General features: G+C 46.7%; 1 protein-coding gene across 31 annotated transcripts in view; it reads right to left on the bottom strand.

Moving 5' to 3' along the window:
* Positions 1-19,217, bottom strand: part of LOC135908732 (nascent polypeptide-associated complex subunit alpha, muscle-specific form-like) — a 236,484-nt gene that overhangs the window by 117,090 nt on the left and 100,177 nt on the right. For 24 of the 31 annotated variants that reach the window (XM_070529168.1, XM_065440583.1, XM_070529173.1 and 21 more), the window contains 25 exons: positions 19,084-19,131; positions 15,693-15,761; positions 15,569-15,628; positions 14,322-14,387; positions 14,186-14,242; positions 14,049-14,096; positions 12,521-12,589; positions 12,394-12,450; positions 10,816-10,884; positions 10,692-10,751; positions 9,393-9,458; positions 9,254-9,313; positions 9,117-9,164; positions 8,427-8,495; positions 8,300-8,356; positions 4,333-4,398; positions 4,190-4,246; positions 4,051-4,098; positions 2,914-2,979; positions 2,777-2,833; positions 2,640-2,684; positions 2,507-2,554; positions 1,393-1,458; positions 1,257-1,313; positions 1,121-1,168 (listed from right to left, as the gene is read on the bottom strand). In XM_070529168.1, coding sequence (XP_070385269.1) covers positions 1,121-1,168; positions 1,257-1,313; positions 1,393-1,458; positions 2,507-2,554; positions 2,640-2,684; positions 2,777-2,833; positions 2,914-2,979; positions 4,051-4,098; positions 4,190-4,246; positions 4,333-4,398; positions 8,300-8,356; positions 8,427-8,495; positions 9,117-9,164; positions 9,254-9,313; positions 9,393-9,458; positions 10,692-10,751; positions 10,816-10,884; positions 12,394-12,450; positions 12,521-12,589; positions 14,049-14,096; positions 14,186-14,242; positions 14,322-14,387; positions 15,569-15,628; positions 15,693-15,761; positions 19,084-19,131 — 1,461 coding nt within the window. The remainder of the gene's footprint in view (positions 1-1,120; positions 1,169-1,256; positions 1,314-1,392; positions 1,459-2,506; positions 2,555-2,639; positions 2,685-2,776; positions 2,834-2,913; positions 2,980-4,050; positions 4,099-4,189; positions 4,247-4,332; positions 4,399-8,299; positions 8,357-8,426; positions 8,496-9,116; positions 9,165-9,253; positions 9,314-9,392; positions 9,459-10,691; positions 10,752-10,815; positions 10,885-12,393; positions 12,451-12,520; positions 12,590-14,048; positions 14,097-14,185; positions 14,243-14,321; positions 14,388-15,568; positions 15,629-15,692; positions 15,762-19,083; positions 19,132-19,217) is intronic. The other 7 variants (XM_070529177.1, XM_070529183.1, XM_070529179.1 and 4 more) reach the window with 6 other exon arrangements.

The raw sequence follows: 19,217 nt of genomic DNA, 5'->3' as shown, positions 1-19,217 counted from the left end.
TGTTCTGGCGTTGCCCGGGCTCCACCTGCATTGTTTTTGTCCGTTCGCTCTCGTTCTCTGCTAATTACGAGGGGCCTTTAAAACGCATTGCTTCCGTGTTTTCTTCCCTCAAGCTTTCTTCAAATGAGAACAGGCATTCCCAAGCAGCAGTATATTTCTCGCGAGGAACATCACAGTGCGAGCCGACGAAGCTTAGTTAAGCGAGGTCCGGACTTTTCATGCTCTGTTATGGTCTCCGCAGTGGCAGCTTGCGTGTAAAGTACAAAGACAAGGTCCCGAAAACATACGCTAGAAGATTCCGGAACACCCTTCATTACGGCACATATAGAGACCGTGAAAGAATGTTTAGTTTTCATATAAACATGCAAAACTCGTAGAGAATACGCGTAATCAACGTAATGAAAATGTACCTCAAGGAAACATTTGCAGCTGTGGGGGCGAACACCTGGTAGAAACCTGCAAGTGGGCTTTACCATAAAGGACCTATGGCTTCGTTTAGAATCTGCATAGACAGCTCTCGTGGTTTGTGAACCATAGGTGATCATTTTCATTTGATTGACATCTCGTTTGTGACACTACGGCAGCCGGATATCCTGCTTCGGCGTCTCTGCTCCGATCGTGCTTGGAAAAGATAGCGAGGCGCGTGCCAAGCTTCGCCTTCCTCGTCCTGCGTTCCTGCTCCAAACAAACAAATGGCGCTGGCGGCCAACGTGTCAGACTTGACCGAAGACATTTAGTCAGAAACTTTGTACGCAATACAGAAACGTAGCATGAAAAGAACGATTGCTGGTGTGTTGCCTCTCGGCGACACTCCGTCAAGTACCATTGGTCAAGTGACAAAAACAGCAACACTTGCTGCGTGGTAACAAGCATGTAAGAATCTGCTGGCTACATACAGTTACCAATGGATCCTTACCAACTGGCTCAGCTTTCTCTCGTTCTACCGTTTCTGCAACATTTCTCTCAATTTTAACTCGCTAAAGCTTCCCGCCTAGTGTAAATTTGTTTACGCTACTAGTAACGCTACTGATACCCCTACTATTATCGTCGAACCATTCCAGAGAAGAAGGGGAAAATACTGCACAAGAAATATGATGAATATTTGCAAATGCTTTCATACGGTGGTCTAGGCGCAGGTGCTGGTGGCTGGTACGGTGGACCAGGGGGGCTGAAATTGTGGAAATAATAAGAATGTTGGCCTAAGCAGTCGTTAGTGACTTCAATGGAATACACAGATGAGGCCATGAAAATCTTACGGCGGTCTCGCCACCGGAGGGGGCCCTGGAGGCGGTCTGGGGGGAGGAGGTGGTGGTCTGAAAGGGACAGTTGATGAGAGTTCATGTATTACACTAGACAGTGGTTGAACGGTGAATGAGTGCAGGCGTTTCTTACGGAGGTCTGGCCACTGGAGGTGGAGGAGGGAATGTAGGTGGGGGTCGCGGTGAGGGAACTTGTGGTCTGCAAAATAATTGTGCATTTATCATGTATCTAGATGGTGGATACAAAGTGCAAGCACGTCTTCTAAATACGCGCGTAGCTTCATTTCATTTTTTTTCAAGGTGCATTACACACCAGGATTCGACATCACCTGCTCGATAGTTCTTTTATGCAACATATGTAACCCCTGATTGGTGTGTTGAATAGTAGGCAAAAGCTGATTAAACGTGTATACATTTTTGATATTTTATATGGTTGTAATTTGCCGGCATTTATAGACAGCGAGCAGTTTCAATCGAAGCAGTTGAGTAATATGTGAGATATATTCCTAAACGTTAAGCTGTAAATCAGATTTAGAAATGATACCTTCATGGAGAAGCCGTACAAGTCTCTAAAAATATAGTGGCTGCTATACATAAGCGATTAGGACGTGTCTTGGGACGACAAAAGAAAATAAATTAGGGCGGATGGCGCTCAGTGGAAAAATTCTGAATATTTGATATGGGGGCTGCTCGCCGTGCTCCTTCACTGTGCCAAACACTAAAAAATGAATGCCCTATGAAAAGGATACGCTTCATTAGTTTCAGAAGAAGTTGAGTTTGGCCAAGTTTGTGTTTACTGCATATTAGATTGACCGCAAATAAAGACGGGTAAGCGCAGTTCATAGTTACCGACCATGTCGTTTTTGTGTTTGCTTCCGCTGCGCCTGCCTTTATTTGCGGTCAATAAGATATGCCCTGTTAGTTGTAGGGAGGACGTGGAAGTAACTAAGTGAACTAACTGGATGTAAGCTGGCAATTGCACACTTACACAGCTCGAAAATCTAATTAACGGGAGGTTTCAAGTCCGCGAACCAAAACCTTTATATCTAGAATTCCTATGGTACTCGCAAAAAGCTGAGGCTGCTAAATTGAGCGGAGCATTAGATATCGGGTGTTGAATCTTGTAAGTCCCAAGAGCAGGAGTGGCTGTTTCTGCATCGTCATGTAGCAAACATGTGTGAGCGTCAGCCAGCAATGGCGCCGCGATATGCAACAAGTGATGGATAAATGTATAGGAAAGCTCGTACGGTGGTCGAGGAGCAGGCGGTGGAGGTTGATACGGAGGACCAGGAGGTCTGGAAGTAGGAGAAATTCGTCGTCACCATTACATTCATCGGGGGATGTAGGTCACGGGAAAAATAAGCTTAGAGCGACGCTTACGGCGGTCTTGCCACAGGAGGAGGTCTCCGTGGGGGAGGAGGGGGTCTATAAATGTAGAAGCCATTCAGGGTGTCAAAGGCAGTGCGCGTAAATAATTATATGCTTGGAAGTTGAGGTGGCAATATTTCTTTTCTTACGGAGGTCGGGTAACAGGAGGCGGTCCTGGCGGTGGTCTCGGCGAAGGAGGAGGTGGTCTAAAAGAGGAAGCGTCAGTTAGCGCTCGCAGTATTACAGCGACTAGTATTTCAGTAGCCGAGGGCCACGGGCTCCTTACAGTGGTCTCGCCGAGGGAGGTGGAGGCGTGTACGCAGGTGGAGGCCGTCCCGAAGGGCGCCGAGGTCTGTGAAAGGAGCAGAGAACGTTCTATCCGGCTTCCGAACGAGAAGCAATCAGCGGAAGAATACTCGTGTATTTACATGGCACCTGCGATTTTTTTTTTTACGTCGGAGTATATTTCTGGCGTAACAGAGCGCCGTTGCACATATTCGTTCCATTTTGGAATGAGCGGTAATTGCCTGCTCGTTATTCGTAATGCGCCGGTGATAAAAAAATATGTATGTGTTTATGAGAGTGGCTTGTTGGGCTAGGCGGTTACGCTAGAAGAATGCCACTAGGAGAATGGGGGACGTCGTTTTCATGAATGAAGTTCAGTTGTTAGTCCAGCCACCTTGCTGTCACTTTGTCTATGTGTGCTTCTGGATTTTTCTACTTTCATGTTTGCTCCCATTCTCGTAGTGTATTGCGTGCGTTTATGTGTTTAAAGAAAGCTTCACTAATTATCAGTTTATGTGTTCACCTTCGGGCACACCATTGCGAAATTAAGGCTGAGCAGTACTAAATGCGCGTTCCTCCAGAAGGCGACCGCCCAGCAGTACTTTCAGCAACTTGTGTGCTATTTTTTCTGACCGCAGAGAGCACACTCGTACGAGTGGAAATGTCGACATGTAACCCGAATAAAGCATCGTTGTTCTATTCATCAATTTAAACTGGTTTGCTGTGCCCCGGACAACTGAAAACTCACTGCAGCGCATCAGAGGCGCTACTGTAGACCTACTATTGCGGTCGGCTTACCGCGATTGAGTGAACATTTCGAGTTACCAAACTGAGTGTTGCAATATGCACACGTTCGGTTTTGTGGGGTTAAATGCTCTTACAAAAGGAGGAATTCAGCGTTGCAGCCAGAAAAGCGTGTGAGAAGCCGTTCGTGGCAAATTATCTGGCACGCCAATGCACTCTAGAAAACTCTTTGGAACGATGTCTCGAAACTCTTGTGTTAGCCTTGAGATTAAAATTATGTAAATTCTTCTAGAAAGCCGCATGTCGCGGCAAAACGGCAAATACCACCGATAAGCAAAAGAGGAGAGACAAAGTAATGGGAAATCACAAATGAATTTGGGAAATGCATTCATACGGTGGCCTCGGCGAAGGTGCTGGCGGCTGGTACGGCGGACCAGGGGGGCTGAAATTGGGGAAGTGATAAGGACGTTGGCCTAAGCGGTTGCCGAGAAATATTCAATTGTAAACACATGAAGAGGTCGTGAAAGCCTTACGGTGGTCTGGCCACTGGAGGGGGCCCTGGAGGGGGTCTGGGCGGCGAAGGTGGTGGTCTGTAACGCACAGTTTATGCGGACTCATGTCTCGTGTGTTGTATTAGATACTGGTTGAGTAATGAATGAACACAGCCGTTTCTTACGGAGGTCTGGCCACAGGAGGTGGAGGAGGGAATGCAGGTGGGGGTCGCGGTGAAGGAACTTGTGGTCTGCAAAACGTTTGCGCAATACATATTAGGGTTCGAAGCGGGCTCCGAGCGCTGGTGGTTATGCTTAGTACGAACGTTGATTTGTTCCTTCGAAATACTGGAATTAATGTGCTGTATGCGCGAGAATTCGAGATGGAGCGTCAGATGCTCATGTACGTAATATTTATAGAAGTGAATTAGTCTTTAGGGTGGCCTTGAAGAGCTGATTGAAAGAGGATTACCGTCTCGTAGTTTTATGATAACTGTATATCAACTATATTCAGCTTTTGTTACGTAAACAATGTTCCTAGATATACTACACACAATGAAGTCAGAAATGATATTCATCCCTTAAAGGTAGCCTCTAATTTGAATACATATTGAAAATATTGGTGTAATATTGCATAGCTATAATTTGCTGACATTTGCCTGCAAGATACCTGCCAAGCTTCAAACACGGGGCCCACAAGAGAGTAAGAAATGAAATATGTTGATATTCACGTAGCGGTAATCCAGAAGTCTTACAGGATGATGAAGTTCAATAATGTGGAAAGTTGGGCTAGTTTTTATTAATCATCATGCCTTGCTGGTGAAGCAGCACACTGACACGGACATAGTTAAGACACACAAGAAAAAGCAGGGAGTGTCGTCTTTTCTTATGTGTCTTCACTGTATCCGTGTCAGTGCACTGGTTTACCAGCAAGGTGTGATGACTAACAGGCTGAGTGTCTCCCGTGCCAAGCCATTATAAGTATGCGCGCTATACAAAGTAAACGTTGTGTAACCAATGACTACATTGCCTAATGCTCATAGAGCTTTTTGCTTCTGAACATGTGGCATAGTCATCACTGTTCACTTGTGAAACATTTATAGCGGTTTGGCGTTCATGTGAAGACAAATTTGATGCTGAATGTTCCGTATATACATACAACCTAATTGGTGTGGAGGAAAACACTGATATAGATACTCTATGAAATAGTCAAAAATCGATGCAAGAATTGCTACGACAAGCTCTAATAATTGTGCGTAGTTCTACGTGCTCTAAAAACTTCTAAGAAGACACATTCATGCTGCTTCAGTAAAGGTATTGGAAATTCTATTAAAAATTCGTTGCTCCGATAATGAACAGCTATGCGCGGGATTTCTGTACAAGAGCAATATATAAATAACTGACTGCATCTGTATATTCCTACAGTATGTGAATTGAAGAAGCTTAAATCGAAAGAATCCGATGACCGGTAAAGCACAACAAATGAATTGCATAACCAGAGCGGAGTTAAATTTTAGTCACGCAGAAAGCTAAGGTTGTTAAACATTGCGGGACAAGAAATCGCGGCTGATTTGACCTATTAACATCCATACTGGAAGACCAAACAATAGGTAGGCATACTGACTCGCCATCCCGTCCCTGCAAAAGTCCAGCGAAGCTGTTGAAAACCGCCACTACAACCGTTGAAGGGGTACGCATTGCTTTAGAGTAATGTTAATGATGGTTGACTTTAGAGCACGGCGCCGGCCATAGTGGTGCTGCAGCAACATTCCAATCAGTTGCCAGTCCCTTACTTGCGATAAGCAAACTTGCCACATCGCAAGCTGCCGTTGGCGCGGCAGCTTGCGCAACCTTCACCGGGAAACGCTTCGCATTGTCACGATGAGTGCCTTGTCATCAATTATCTGGTTCGGATGATTGGTTTGTGCTTTTTCCTCATTGAAACGTATGCTGTTCCGTATGTTTTACGCGTGATTTCAAGGAATGCATGCACTGTTCGCTTCACATTGCTGTGAAGCCTCTGCCTTACGGGGATACGAGCCGCTACTTCTCACCTCCGCTGCCGGATCACCCACAATTTTGCTAACGGACGCGAACACGAAAAATTCAGAGCCATTCCAGTCCGTGAAAGTTGGTGACCAGCAGGGCTGTACATATGGTGATAAGTATGTAGGTGTTGATTGAAAATAAAAGACACGTGCCACTACGACTTTTGTTTTTTCACAATTTTTTCGTTGTAATAAATTGCATACTCAATTGCCTTCTTTTTCATTTTAACCTTCTTTTGAATAGTATTTTCGATTTATTATTTGGTCTTCAAGGTGACTATCGCTGTATGATCGGCATGATATATGGCCAGTGGCTCCGTGGGTACACTGGAAAGGTTGTTCACCAATGTGAGGCTTACACCGGACCGATGTCTAGTCATGGGCACACGGACGTTTGCATAAAATGAATTCCGAACCTTTCCTAGGGAAACGCCACGAACCATTTTCGATGTGATCGATGAGCGAAACGCGAACAAGGTGAAAGCAAGAGCCAACGTTTCGACAAGTGGACTTGTCGAAACGTTGGCTCGTGACACGGCCCGTGACACGTGGCGCGGCCCGTGACGCCGTGGCCCGTGTCGTGCAAATCCTGCTTCGGTTCACGACGGGGCCCTTCGTAGGCGCACTGTTCTTTCGCAGTCCTCACCGCACGCGGCCTACTCATTGCACGTAGGAACTGAGATGAGGTTACCTGGTTTTCCTACAGAGCCCAAACCACATCCATACTAAACGGTGTCTATTCCGGTTCTACCTTTTTCGATTGCGATATTTCTTGTCGAAATAACTTTTGACACTTCTCTCGAATATACGCCGTTGGAGCATGCCCGGTGATACGCTTTTGATTTAGGATTTACCTCTTTTATGCCTGGGGTGGCCGCCATCTGTTTGGCTACGCACACGAACCGCCACAACGAGCTCCGAGTAAAAAAATAGAGGACGCTAAAGCTTCCTCTTTAAGAGTGGAACGCGATAGCGTATCGGCACCGTTGACACCGAAAGCGCATTTCCTGCCATACGGTATCCGATAGAACACAATGGTGGGCCGATCCCGGTGGCAGGGCAAGGCAGAGCAGCGGCTCGTACTCCCGAAAGGCATGTGCTACAAGCATTGACTGATCAATGGTTTGTGCGCCCGTAAGTAAGGAAGAAGGCGTTCGTGTTTGAGATTGCCCGTAAGAGAATTATGTTTTCTCGTAGACTGAAATTATTTTCCATCGTGTTCAAATAACAATCCAACGCTATCACGACTGTAGGTTGTGTGCAAGTCGAACGTTATGAACTTTCTTACGCATTTTACTGTGAGAAATTCAATTTGTTCAGCAGCGCCTGTGTGCCACGCGGAGAGCCTGCGTGGTTGTGGTTCGGGTAGAATTTTCTCGGCTGACGCATAATGCAGCCGGCCGCGGACACCGGTTTTTGTGCGGCAAGGAGCGCTTGACGCGTTCGCGTTAAAATACCGACCACCGAGAGCCAAATAGGTTCGCTATAAAACCGCATATTGTACGGCCCTATCAGACCATGGTGAGATTCGTCGCAGGATCCGCCTAGCCATCAAACGAGCATAAGCAAGCGTGTTTGTCAAACTGCAGTGCGTATCGCGCGATGATTCGTGAGATGTGGTATAAACGGAAGCTCGTCCGGCGGAGGTTGGCGCGGGGGTTCCGGAGGCCTGGTATGGGAGAGATACCTGGTAGCGCACCCAAAGAAGCTCACCCTTTAGGACGTACCTTGTGCCCAAAAATTGATCGTCCTCTCTCGGAATTGAGCCTACTTTCCTGAAAACTGCACTCGCTACTTGCTTGGCCAAATTGTTATGGCAGCCAGATAACGCGCATGCCGTTCGCCACCTCGAAGTGTTAAGAAAGAATTGGGATTGGATGACGGCTACGCTTGGGGACGGGAGAAGCGCCGCCAAAGTGGTGCCGTTCTCTTATGAATGGTGTTTCACTGTGCAAGAGAATCCTAATCAGCACTGCTGTGTTCTGTCGGCAAGATAAGCCGTTGTGGCACAAGAGGCGCATGGTGCAATACTTTCGAAGCGTTCGGGTATGTTTTGCATGGTGATGTGTGTCTGAACACATACTGCTACGTCATGTTTCCTTACGGTGGTCTGGCGACAGGAGGTGGTCCCACAGGTGGCCTCGGGGAAGGAAACGGTGGTCTACAGAAGAAAGCAGTATTTGGTGGGTGCGAGATAAGCATGGAAGGAGGAAACAGCATGAATATCTTACGGTGGTCTGGCCACAGGTGGGGGTGGAGGCTGGTACGCAGGTGGGGGCCGTGGGGACGGACGCTGGGGTCTGTGAAGGTGGAGGCGATAAATAACAGGGGCACCGAAGACCAGTGCGAATACTGGCTAGATATTATTTGCATAAAGCATTTTAGATGTCGGGCGGCTTTCATGTCAGAAAAACAGAGACAAGAGTCAATGCCAAATTTGCAGGAGATTGCGTTCGCGGGGAAAATGAGGCTTCTTATAAATAATATGTTAACTATTAGAATAAGGCGCGTTGTCGGAGGGGGTGGGGAGGAGGGACTGGGTTACCCTGGAAAATTTTTAACCACCACTGTTTTTTTCATAGCATGCGCCCAGTGCAGAGGTACGTGAACGTATTTGCATTTCGCGCGCATCGTAATACCAGGGCCGGGATGGAACGCGCTTCCACGAGCGGCAACGCCACTGTGCCGCAAGGCGTATCATGTTGAAGGCACCTGGATACCCGCATGAGCTGTGATCATTTCATCTGAATCGCCTCAATGCCTCATGCTGGGCTATACGTACAGTGTCTTCCACAGCGCACAAAACAAGGCTGCGCAATTAGAGAACCATATATCACGGAATAAGATAGCAGGCCAAAAACATTAGGAGTGACTATCAGATATTGGAACAATAAGGTAAAGATATGTAATTGATTTCATACGGTGGTCTAGGCGCAGGTGCTGGTGGCTGGTACGGCGGACCAGGGGTGCTGAAATTGTGGAAATTACAAGGATGTTGATCAAATCGGTTCTGCGCGATTTTAAATGCAATACACGGACGAGGCCGTGAAAGTCTTACGGTGGTCTCGCCACCGGGGGCCGGGGCCCTGGAGGGGGTCTGGGTGGAGGAGGTGGTGGTCTGCGAGGGAAGGTTGGCGCGGGTTCAGGCATTGCATAAGGCAGTGGTCGGACAGTGAATGAGAGCAGACGTTTCTTACGGAGGCCGGGCCACAGGAGGTGGAGAGGGGAATGCAGGTGGGGGTCGTGGTGAGGGAACTTGCGGTCTGCAAAATGTTTGCGCCATACGTATTAAGGTGCAAGGCAAACTCGTTTGCCATATACAAGTGCCTACTGCAGTGAAATGGTTCTGTAGGAGCTGCTTCTTCCTAATTTACATTGGCTTCAACAATTAATTTATATAATGTGGATAAATATAGCAGCAGAAAACTGTTTAGCGTGCTTCGGGAGAGTTGGTGTAGACATTTTTACCTATATTAGAGTAATAATTGAAATTTGCTGACATTGTCACTTCTATATAGACACCCAGAATTAAATCGAAATGTTCGCTGAATAATAATGACATATCCTACAAAGATTACACAATAATCGAACGCACTAAACACCCGCTGGTGCGAATTTTAACAGGGAAAATAGTTGTTCTGTCAAAATTGTAAATTGCGCAGCGTTGAAAATTTAGCTTAATGCTGTTAAACATATCCGATTGTAAACAGCGTTGATATAAAAAAAATCGCTGCTGTTAGATGAGGCAGATGAGTACTCGATATTTGATATGAAATACAGGTCTACATGTTACGGTGTTCAACCGTGACAAGTAATAAACATAAATTCCGTAACCGCAAAAGCACACTCAAATAGTTCTAGGCAGTCATATAAGCATCAATCAAACTTAGAATTGTAGGAGTAACGGCAATTATCAAGTGATAAGCGTCTTAGACAATGCAGTTCTAAGGAACACCTAATGCGAGAATTGAAGCGCTTAATCCTAACTGTCAAATAACTTCGAGACTCGGAAAAAGCTCGCGTTGCTGAATTCTCCATTAGAATTAATATAGGTTTAGTTTATTGGCCGAAATAAAAACTGGCAGGCAGAAAAACGCAAGTTGTATGTGCTTATCAAGCGTTCGTCAGAGATGTGGCTGTTTTTCACTCGTCATCTGGCAAGCGTGTAAAAGCGTGTTGATTAAATTTCCATGCCGATTGCTTCATTAAAAGTATATCACCGTATATAAGAAAGCTCGTAACGGAGGTCGAGGAACTGGTGCTGGCGGCTGATACGGTGTACCAGGAGGGCTGAAGGTGGCATGAATGTCGGGTTACCATTAGAGCTGTGCGTCAAACTATGCGATAAAAACTCACAAAGGCAACATAATACTAATGAGCATGAAAGTTGTCTTGGTCGTGGTGGTCAATAAGAGCGCAATGCTTTCAAAGTGTGCGCGGCCATTTTGTAGCGTTACGTGTTTCCCCGGATACACAGTTGGGTAATGTATTCTTACGGCGGTCTGCCGACAGGAGGTGGTCCCGGAGGAGGAGGTCTCGGGGAAGGAAACGGTGCCCTATAAGAAAAACATATACGCAGTGAGTGCGAGATCATCAAGCAAAGAGGCGTTAGCATCTTACGGTGGTCTCGACACAGGCGGAGGTGGGGGCTGGTACGCAGGTGGGGGCCGTGGGGAAGGACGCTGGGGTCTGTGAATGTGGAGGCGAAAGATATGCCGTGCATTAAGTGCGATGAACACCGAGTAGTAGACATTGCGTTTGGGCGTACGCTTCACAGTGTTTGATGCAGTTTTTTGGCATGCTACTGCCGCAGGAAGCTATCCTCGGCCCATGGCCTGACACTACAACTTCAATGCGTGCAACTAAAGAGTTGTTGAAGTTTCTGCAGCGAACAAAGCTCGACGAGCGGCTCTATTAAGGCAACTTTCTCATATACACAAGCACTCACTACTTCTTTTATCACTTTTTCGCATGCTGCAAATACGAATGATTGTCGAATTGCTGAATTTACAGGAAAGTACGCTTGAATCGAAAGTTATTGAGCGCTGTTTTTGTTTCTTATTATCGAGGAAATGGTTGAGATATTTTACATCTTCACGCACCTCTTACCGCGTAGCTGATTACTTCGGCATCACATGTACTCATTCGCATTATTTTATTGTTCAACAGCTTTTGCATCGATTAAGTAAACTGACCCGCTGATGCACAATATTACGAGAGGACAATCTGCACCACTGAGCACCCATAAGTTTTTATCAGCGCTCGTCATGCTCAATTGCTGGTTGCAGTAGCTGGGTAGCGACTTGTATAGCAATGAAATTTCTTCCCACGAACCACAGAATGACTTAAATGGCAGGTCATGGCTTTTATGAAGCGCCGCACAAAAAACGTTAAAACCTTTTGCACCGAGTCGCCACAGGGAATATTATTTTTAATGCAAAGCATTGTACACCCCAATACGCGGAAAGGCGTCGTAGCCGGAGTGACCGAAAGACGGTAACAAATATGATAGGCGACGGAAATAGTAAAAAAAGCGTGACAAAATGCTCCAATTGAGAGCAAATTTCTCAGGGAGGTGCCTGTAAGCAAAGTAAATCCATTGATCTAAATATACAATTTAGTACTTCTCGGCCTGGGTGGGAACCGAACCCGGGCGCCCGGGGTTCGAGACAAGCACGCAACACCGACGGCTCGGTGGCTCCGCGGTTCTGGTTGTCTAAAGGTGACGGCGGAGCTTGGAAGGGGTGTTACCGAGGCCTATAAATGGAAGAGATGTCTGGCTACGCGAGCAAAAAAGTTTACTCTCTTCAGAACGTACCTAGTGACCAAAGAATGATCGTCGTTTGTCTCACGTGAGTCTCCTTTCTTACAAACGCCGCCCTCGCTACATTTTTGTTCAAATTGAAACATCAGGCACATAACACGCATGCCGTTCGCCCCCTGGAAGTGGTTAAGAAAGAATTGGGACTGGATGACGGCTACGCTTGGGGAGAGGATAGGCGCCGCCAAAGTGGTGCAGTTCTCTGATGAGTGGTGTTTCGCTGCGCAAGGAAATCCTAACGAGCATTACTGTGTTCTCGCCACAGGACTAGCCGTCGTGGAACAGAAGGTGCATCGTGCAATGCCCTTGAAGCGTTCGCGTATGTTTTGCATGGTGATGTGTGTCTGAACACACACTGCTACGTCATGTTTCCTTACGGTGGTCTGGCGACAGGAGGTGGTCCCACAGGAGGCCTCGGGGAAGGAAACGGTGGTCTACAAAAGAAAGCAGTATTTGGTGGGTGTGAGAAAAGCAGGGAAGGGAGAAACAGCATGAATATCTTACGGTGGTCTGGCCACAGGTGGGGGTGGAGGCTGGTACGCAGGTGGGGGCCGTGGGGACGGACGCTGGGGTCTGTGAAGGTGGAGGCGATAAATAACAGGGGCACCGAAGACAAGTGCGAATACTGGCTACATATTATTTGGATAAAGCATTTTAGATGTCGGGCGGCATCCATGTCATAAACAAGAGCTCATGCCAAGTTTGCGGAAGATCGAATTTGCGTGGAAATTAAATGTTGGGCGTATTGTTTTGAAGGCTTTTGGGAATATTCGGTTCTTCATGACATAATTTATGGTTTGCACACTGATTTCGTGCTTCTTGGGTCTTTCCTCGACCGACCATCAGATGTACTGAAAATAAAATTATTTAGTTTTAATCCAAGGCGTCTGCCTCCGAGTTCAGCCGCTTTTTTTTCCCTATGGGTGCTGTCAGTGTACGTTGCCGTTATCGTGGGCCTATGCCGGTGATAGTGAAGCCTAAAATATACGCCAAATCAACGAATATTCATTTGAAACAGGGCATTAGTTCGCTTTCAATCTTACGTCTTCCCCTTAGAAACATTGTCTTAGTCATGATAAATATATGTAATATGGGATATCATATCGAGATAACCGTTCCCTATAGAACATTTAAATTATTCCTATGGCCATTCTCTACATATCGTGACTGCATCTCATTGCGTACGCGACAACTACAGTTCAGCCTGCAAAACGTTTTCAAATGCAAATCGACCAATATGGCAAGTACGGCTGCGGACGCACACGAATACGAGAAGACAATGTGCTGCTTTGAGCATCGGCCTTCTAGGCCAGTTTACCAGTCCTAACGGATTTGCACACAATCTCGGTCGATCGGTCTGCGAACTTCATAGCGCAGCCTTAGTTTTAACTTGCATATACGTTTAGGAGCTGATTTCGGCCCTTATCTCTTCTTGTCCTTCGGACCAACTCGGACATGTTTCGGTGCCATGGTCGGGCGCCACAACTCGCACGTACTCTGGAATAAATGAGCGGCTTCTGTTTGTTGGCTGATCACTGACCTGACCCGTGTGCGTAGCCCTTTATGCGCAACATCTTTTAAATAAGATGTTAACTGTTGGGGATTTTACGGACCAAAAGGGCAATGTGATTATAAGGCACCCTGTCGCGGGGAAGGAGAAGGGGGTTCCCTCCGAAAATTTGTGACCACGAGGTTTTTTTTTTTTTTTAGCATGCATCCAGTGCAGTGGTACGTGAGCGTATTTCCATTCCGCCCGCATCGCAATTCCGGCGACGGGATCGAACACGCCTCCACGAGATGAAAAACCACTGTGTCGTCAGGCGTGTCATGTGGGAGACACGCGGATACCCGCATGAGCTGTGATTAGCTCATGCAAACCGCTGCAATCCACCGTGCTAGTGCATAGCACACAAAACATGACTACGCAATTAGAGATACATATACCGCGGAATAAGGGAGAACAGACCAAGCAATTTCAGAGCGAATGTTAGATATTGCATGATGAGGTAAAAGTATGGAATTCATTTCATACGGTGGTCTAGGCGCAGGTGGTGGTGGCTGGTACGGCGGACCAGGGGGGCTGGAATGGTGGAAATGATAACATTGTAGATCTAAGCGGTTCTGAGCCATTTCAAATGGAGTACACATAAGAGGCCGTGAAAGTCTTACGGCGGTCTCGCCACTGGAGGGCGCCCTGGAGGGGGTCTGGGGGGAGGAGGTGGTGGTCTGCAAGGGATAGTTGATGAGGGTTTATGTCTTATGATACGTAGTGGTTGAAGAGTGAATGAGAGCAGACGTTTCTTACGGAGGTCTGGCTACAGGAGGTGGAGGAGGGAATGCCGTTGGGGGTCGCGGTGAGGGAACCTGTGGTCTGCAAAATGTTTGTGCAATACGTATTAAGGTGCAAGGCAAACTCGTTTGCCAAATACAAGTGTCTACTCCAATGTAATGATTCAGTAGGAGCTGCTTGTTCCTACTTTGCACTGGCTTGAAGAATTCATTTATATAATATGTGTAAATATAGGTGCAGAATACTGTTTAAGGGGCTTCGGCAAGGCTGGTATACACATCTTTACATTGCTTAATTAAAAATTGAAATTTGCTTGCGTTGCTATTCTTACTTAAACACCAAATATAAATGCAAGTGTTCGCAGAATAGTGACGTAGCTTTCAAAGAGGTCCTTGAAATCGAAGAGACTCAACACCAGTAGGTCTGAATATAAGAGTGAAAATACACGTCGTTTATTCAAAAGTGTAAAGTGCGAAGCGCTCAAAATTTATGTAAATGTTGTAGAATAGATTGAATTGCCAAATGAGGCTGATATAAAAAAATTCGTTGCAGTTTTCTCGGCAGATGAGTACTTGATGTTTTATATGAAATAAATATCTGCAGGTTATGGTGCTTGAGTATATCGACTGCTAAAAAAGTAAAGCCCTAATTGAAATGACAAGCTTTAAGTGTTGTAGGCAGACAAATAAGCATCAGTCACACTCAAATTATCACGGGTAACGACAATCCTCAAAGTGATAAAAGCTTAGTGTTCAAACGACTACTTCGACACTCGCAATAACCTCGCGCTGATGAATTCGGCATTACAATCAATATCGGTTTAGTTTATTGGCCGAAATAAAAACTGGCAGGCAGAAAAACGCTAGTTGTATGTGCTTATCAAGCGTTCGTCAGAGATGTGGCTGTTTTTCACTCGTCATATGGCAAGCGTGTTATAGCATATTGATAAAATTTCCATGCCGATTGCTTCATTATAAATATGTCACCGTATATAAGATAGCTCGTAACGGAGGCCGAGGAACTGGTGCTGGAGGCTGATACGGTGTACCAGGAGGGCTGAAGGTGGCATGAATGTCGGGTTACCATTAGAGCTGTGCGTCAAACTATGCGATAAAAACTCACAAAGGCAACATAATGCTAATGAGCCTGAAAGTTGTCTGGGTCGTGGTGGTCAATAAGAGCGCAATGGTTTCAAATTGTGCGCGGCCATTTTTTTATGTTGCGTGTTTCCCAAGATACAAAGTTGGGTAATACATTCTTACGGCGGTCTGCCGACAGGAGGTGGTCCCGGAGGAGGAGGTCTCGGGGAAGGAAACGGTGCCCTATAAGAAAAACATAAATGCAGTGCGTGCGAGATCATCAAGCAAAGAGGCGTTAGCATCTTACGGTGGTCTCGACACAGGCGGAGGTGGGGGCTGGTACGCAGGTGGGGGCCGTGGGGAAGGACGCTGGGGTCTGTGAATGTGGAGGTGAAACATATGCCGTGCATTAAGTGCGATGAACACCGAGTAGTAGACATTGCGCGTGGGCGTACACTTCACCGTGTTTGATGCGATCTCTTGGCATTCTGCAAATACCAATGATTCTCGAATTGCTAAATTTACAGGAAAGTGCGCTTGAGTCGAAAGTAATTGAGCGTTGTTTTCGTTCCTTATTAACGAGGAAGTGTTTGAGATGTCTTAACTGCTCACTCAACTCGTACAAATTAGCAGCTTTATTCACAGTCGAATGCACTACAATAAGCTTTATTTTATTGTTCAACAGCTTTTACTTTGATTAAGTAAACTGACCCGCTGATGCACAATATTACGAGATGAAAATCTGCACCACTGAGCACCCATCAGTTTTCATCAGCGCTCGTCATGCTCAATTGCTGGTTGCAGTAGCTGGGTAGCGACTTGTATAGCGACGAAGTTTCTTCCGACGAACCACAGAATTACTTAAATGGCAGGTCATGGCTTTTATGAAGCGCCGCACAAAAAACGTTAAAACCTTTCGCACCGAGTCGCCGCAGGGAATATTATTTTGAATGCAGAGCATTGTACACCCCAATACGCGGAAATGCGTCGTAGGCGTAGTGGCCGAAAGACGGTAGCAAATATGATCGACGACGGAAATAGTAAAAAAAGCGGGACAAAACGCTGGAATTGACAGGAAATTTCTCAGGGAGGTTGCTGCGAGCAAAGTAAATCCATTGATCTAAATATACAATTTAGTACTTCTCGGCCTGGTTGGGAACCGAACCCGGGCGCCCGGGGTGCGAGACAAGCACGCAACACCGACGGCTCGGTGGCTCCGCGGTTCTGGTTGTCTAAAGGCGTGCTTAGTGCTCGCGTCATTGCGCACGTGATGGAGCAGCCGATGGGGAGGAGGTGGCGCAACGTCATGAGTTAGAAAATTAGCGGGTTCATGAAGTCCCGAGGACTGCATACGGTACAATGCTTTCGAATTCCCACACGTAAGCAGTAATAAGTGTCTCTGCCGAATTTCTTTGCAGCTCACGGAGTTTAGTCCTGCGAGTGGATGCAGAAGCACGAATTCTTGCGTATTACATGGCATTACACGCATCTTGGTGTGATTGGAGTATGTCGAGCACTCCTGGTTCGTTACGTCCTCAGTTTCGTATAGATGCAATGATTGCTGTTGTAGACCCCGCCGCTGCCAAACGAATGAGATGATGATGCCGTGGCTTTCTGCAACTCAGTCTGCGTCAACTCTGCGGAAAAGCAGCGCTAGCCAGGAGACGCTAGGACCAGTTTTAGAGTGCAACTAAAATACGCAGCCATCGCCCGGCATGGAAGCCACGAGAAATGAAACGGCCCTTTACCGATTCCCATTCCGCGCCTATATCGGGGTTATAGTAAAGGCCGAAGTCTCCAACCACAAAGCGTAAATACTGGATGCGAGAAAAAGCGAGACAACAGCGCTTTCCTTTTCTTTTGAAGTCGTTGAGCAAGCAGGCCAAATGGGCAGACTTCTAAATGTTTTTGGCTCAAGTGCTCTGATGGCATGCGCTTTGCGAGGGCGGACTTCACTACGGCGCTCCACAAGGCAAGTGCCCAGTCAAGTTGAAAGCTGGACACATGCGGTTCAATATGAGCGGTGAATTTGCTGACGCGATATGGCTGCATGTGATATAGAATACTCTTCCATCAGCTCACTAGGATGGGTGTCAGGGCGCCGCTATTGCTATGCTTGGCTTCGACACGGGTTGCTCGCCGAAACATTAACTTCCTTACCCCTGATGAACTGGCTTCAAAGGGAACTCAGTAATTTTATTTTAATCGGAAATTCCTTCAACTGCATCACTTTGTGCCTTCCTTTCCTTCCACCGGCAAGTAAATCACGCGCTGAGATATGGCTGATAGAACGCACGCGGTCACCTGCTGGCTGCAGTCATTGGCTGTTCTTCCGTATTAGTAATTTTCCGTCCACACCCTGCATTTGTTGGAACTGTATTCCTGTCATACCTCGAACATTCCCGCCCAGTGAAAGGTGACCTCGAACCGGTTGTGACTCGTGTCCCAGCGGTAAAGAAAGAACCCATCAGTGGTATTGACAGCGCCTCTCGATTGGCGTCGAGAGAGACCTACAACGACGCAGCGAGCGTCGTTCGCGTGACGTCATCGCGAGGGCTCGTGCGCCACGTGAGCTGTGCTGTTCTGGCGTTGCCCGGGTTCCACCTGCATTGTTTTTGTCCGTTCGCTCTCGTTCTCTGTTAATTACGAGGGGCCTTTAAAACGCATTGCTTCCGTGTTTTCTTCCCTCAAGCTTTCTTCAAATGAGAACAGGCATTCCCAAGCAGCAGTATATTTCTCACGAGGAACATCACAGTGCGAGCCGACGAAGCTTAGTTAAGCGAGGTCCGGACTTTTCATGCTCTGTTATGTCTCCGCAGTGGCAGCTTGCGTGTAAAGTACAAAGACAAGGTCCCGAAAACATACGCTAGAAGATTCCGGAACACCCTTCATTACGGCACATATAGAGACCGTAAAGGAATGTTTAGTTTTCATATAAACATGCAAAACTCGTAGAGAATACGCGTAATCAACGTAATGAAAATGTACTTCAAGGAAACATTTGCAGCTGTGGGGGCGAACACCTGGTAGAAACCTGCAAGTGGGCTTTACCATAAAGGACCTATGGCTTCGTTTAGAATCTGCATAGACAGCTCTCGTGGTTTGTGAACCATAGGTGATCATTTTCATTTGATTGACATCTCGTTTGTGACACTACGGCAGCCGGATATCCTGCTTCGGCGTCTCTGCTCCGATCGTGCTTGGAAAAGATAGCGAGGCGCGTGCCAAGCTTCGCCTTCCTCGTCCTGCGTTCCTGCTCCAAACAAACAAATGGCGCTGGCGGCCAACGTGTCAGACTTGACCGAAGACATTTAGTCAGAAACTTTGTACGCAATACAGAAACGTAGCATGAAAAGAACGATTGCTGGTGTGTTGCCTCTCGGCGACACTCCGTCAAGTACCATTGGTCAAGTGACAAAAACAGCAACGCTTGCTGCGTGGTAACAAGCATGTAAGAATCTGCTGGCTACATACAGTTACCAATGAATCCTTACCAACTGGCTCAGCTTTCTCTCGTTCTACCGTTTCTGCAACATTTCTCTCAATTTTAACTCGCTAAAGCTTCCTGCCTAGTGTAAATTTGTTTACGCTACTAGTAACGCTACTGATACCCCTACTATTATCGTCGAACCATTCCAGAGAAGAAGGGGAAAATACTGCACAAGAAATATGATGAATATTTGCAAATGCTTTCATACGGTGGTCTAGGCGCAGGTGCTGGTGGCTGGTACGGTGGACCAGGGGGGCTGAAATTGTGGAAATAATAAGAATGTTGGCCTAAGGAGTCGTTAGTGACTTTCAATGGAATACACAGATGAGGCCATGAAAATCT

Source organism: Dermacentor albipictus, unplaced genomic scaffold, assembly GCF_038994185.2.
Source record: "Dermacentor albipictus isolate Rhodes 1998 colony unplaced genomic scaffold, USDA_Dalb.pri_finalv2 scaffold_18, whole genome shotgun sequence".
NCBI classification, from domain to species: domain Eukaryota; kingdom Metazoa; phylum Arthropoda; class Arachnida; order Ixodida; family Ixodidae; genus Dermacentor; species Dermacentor albipictus.
The sequence above is the reverse complement of the archived record's forward strand: the minus strand, read 5'-3'. Positions and strand labels throughout refer to the sequence as shown.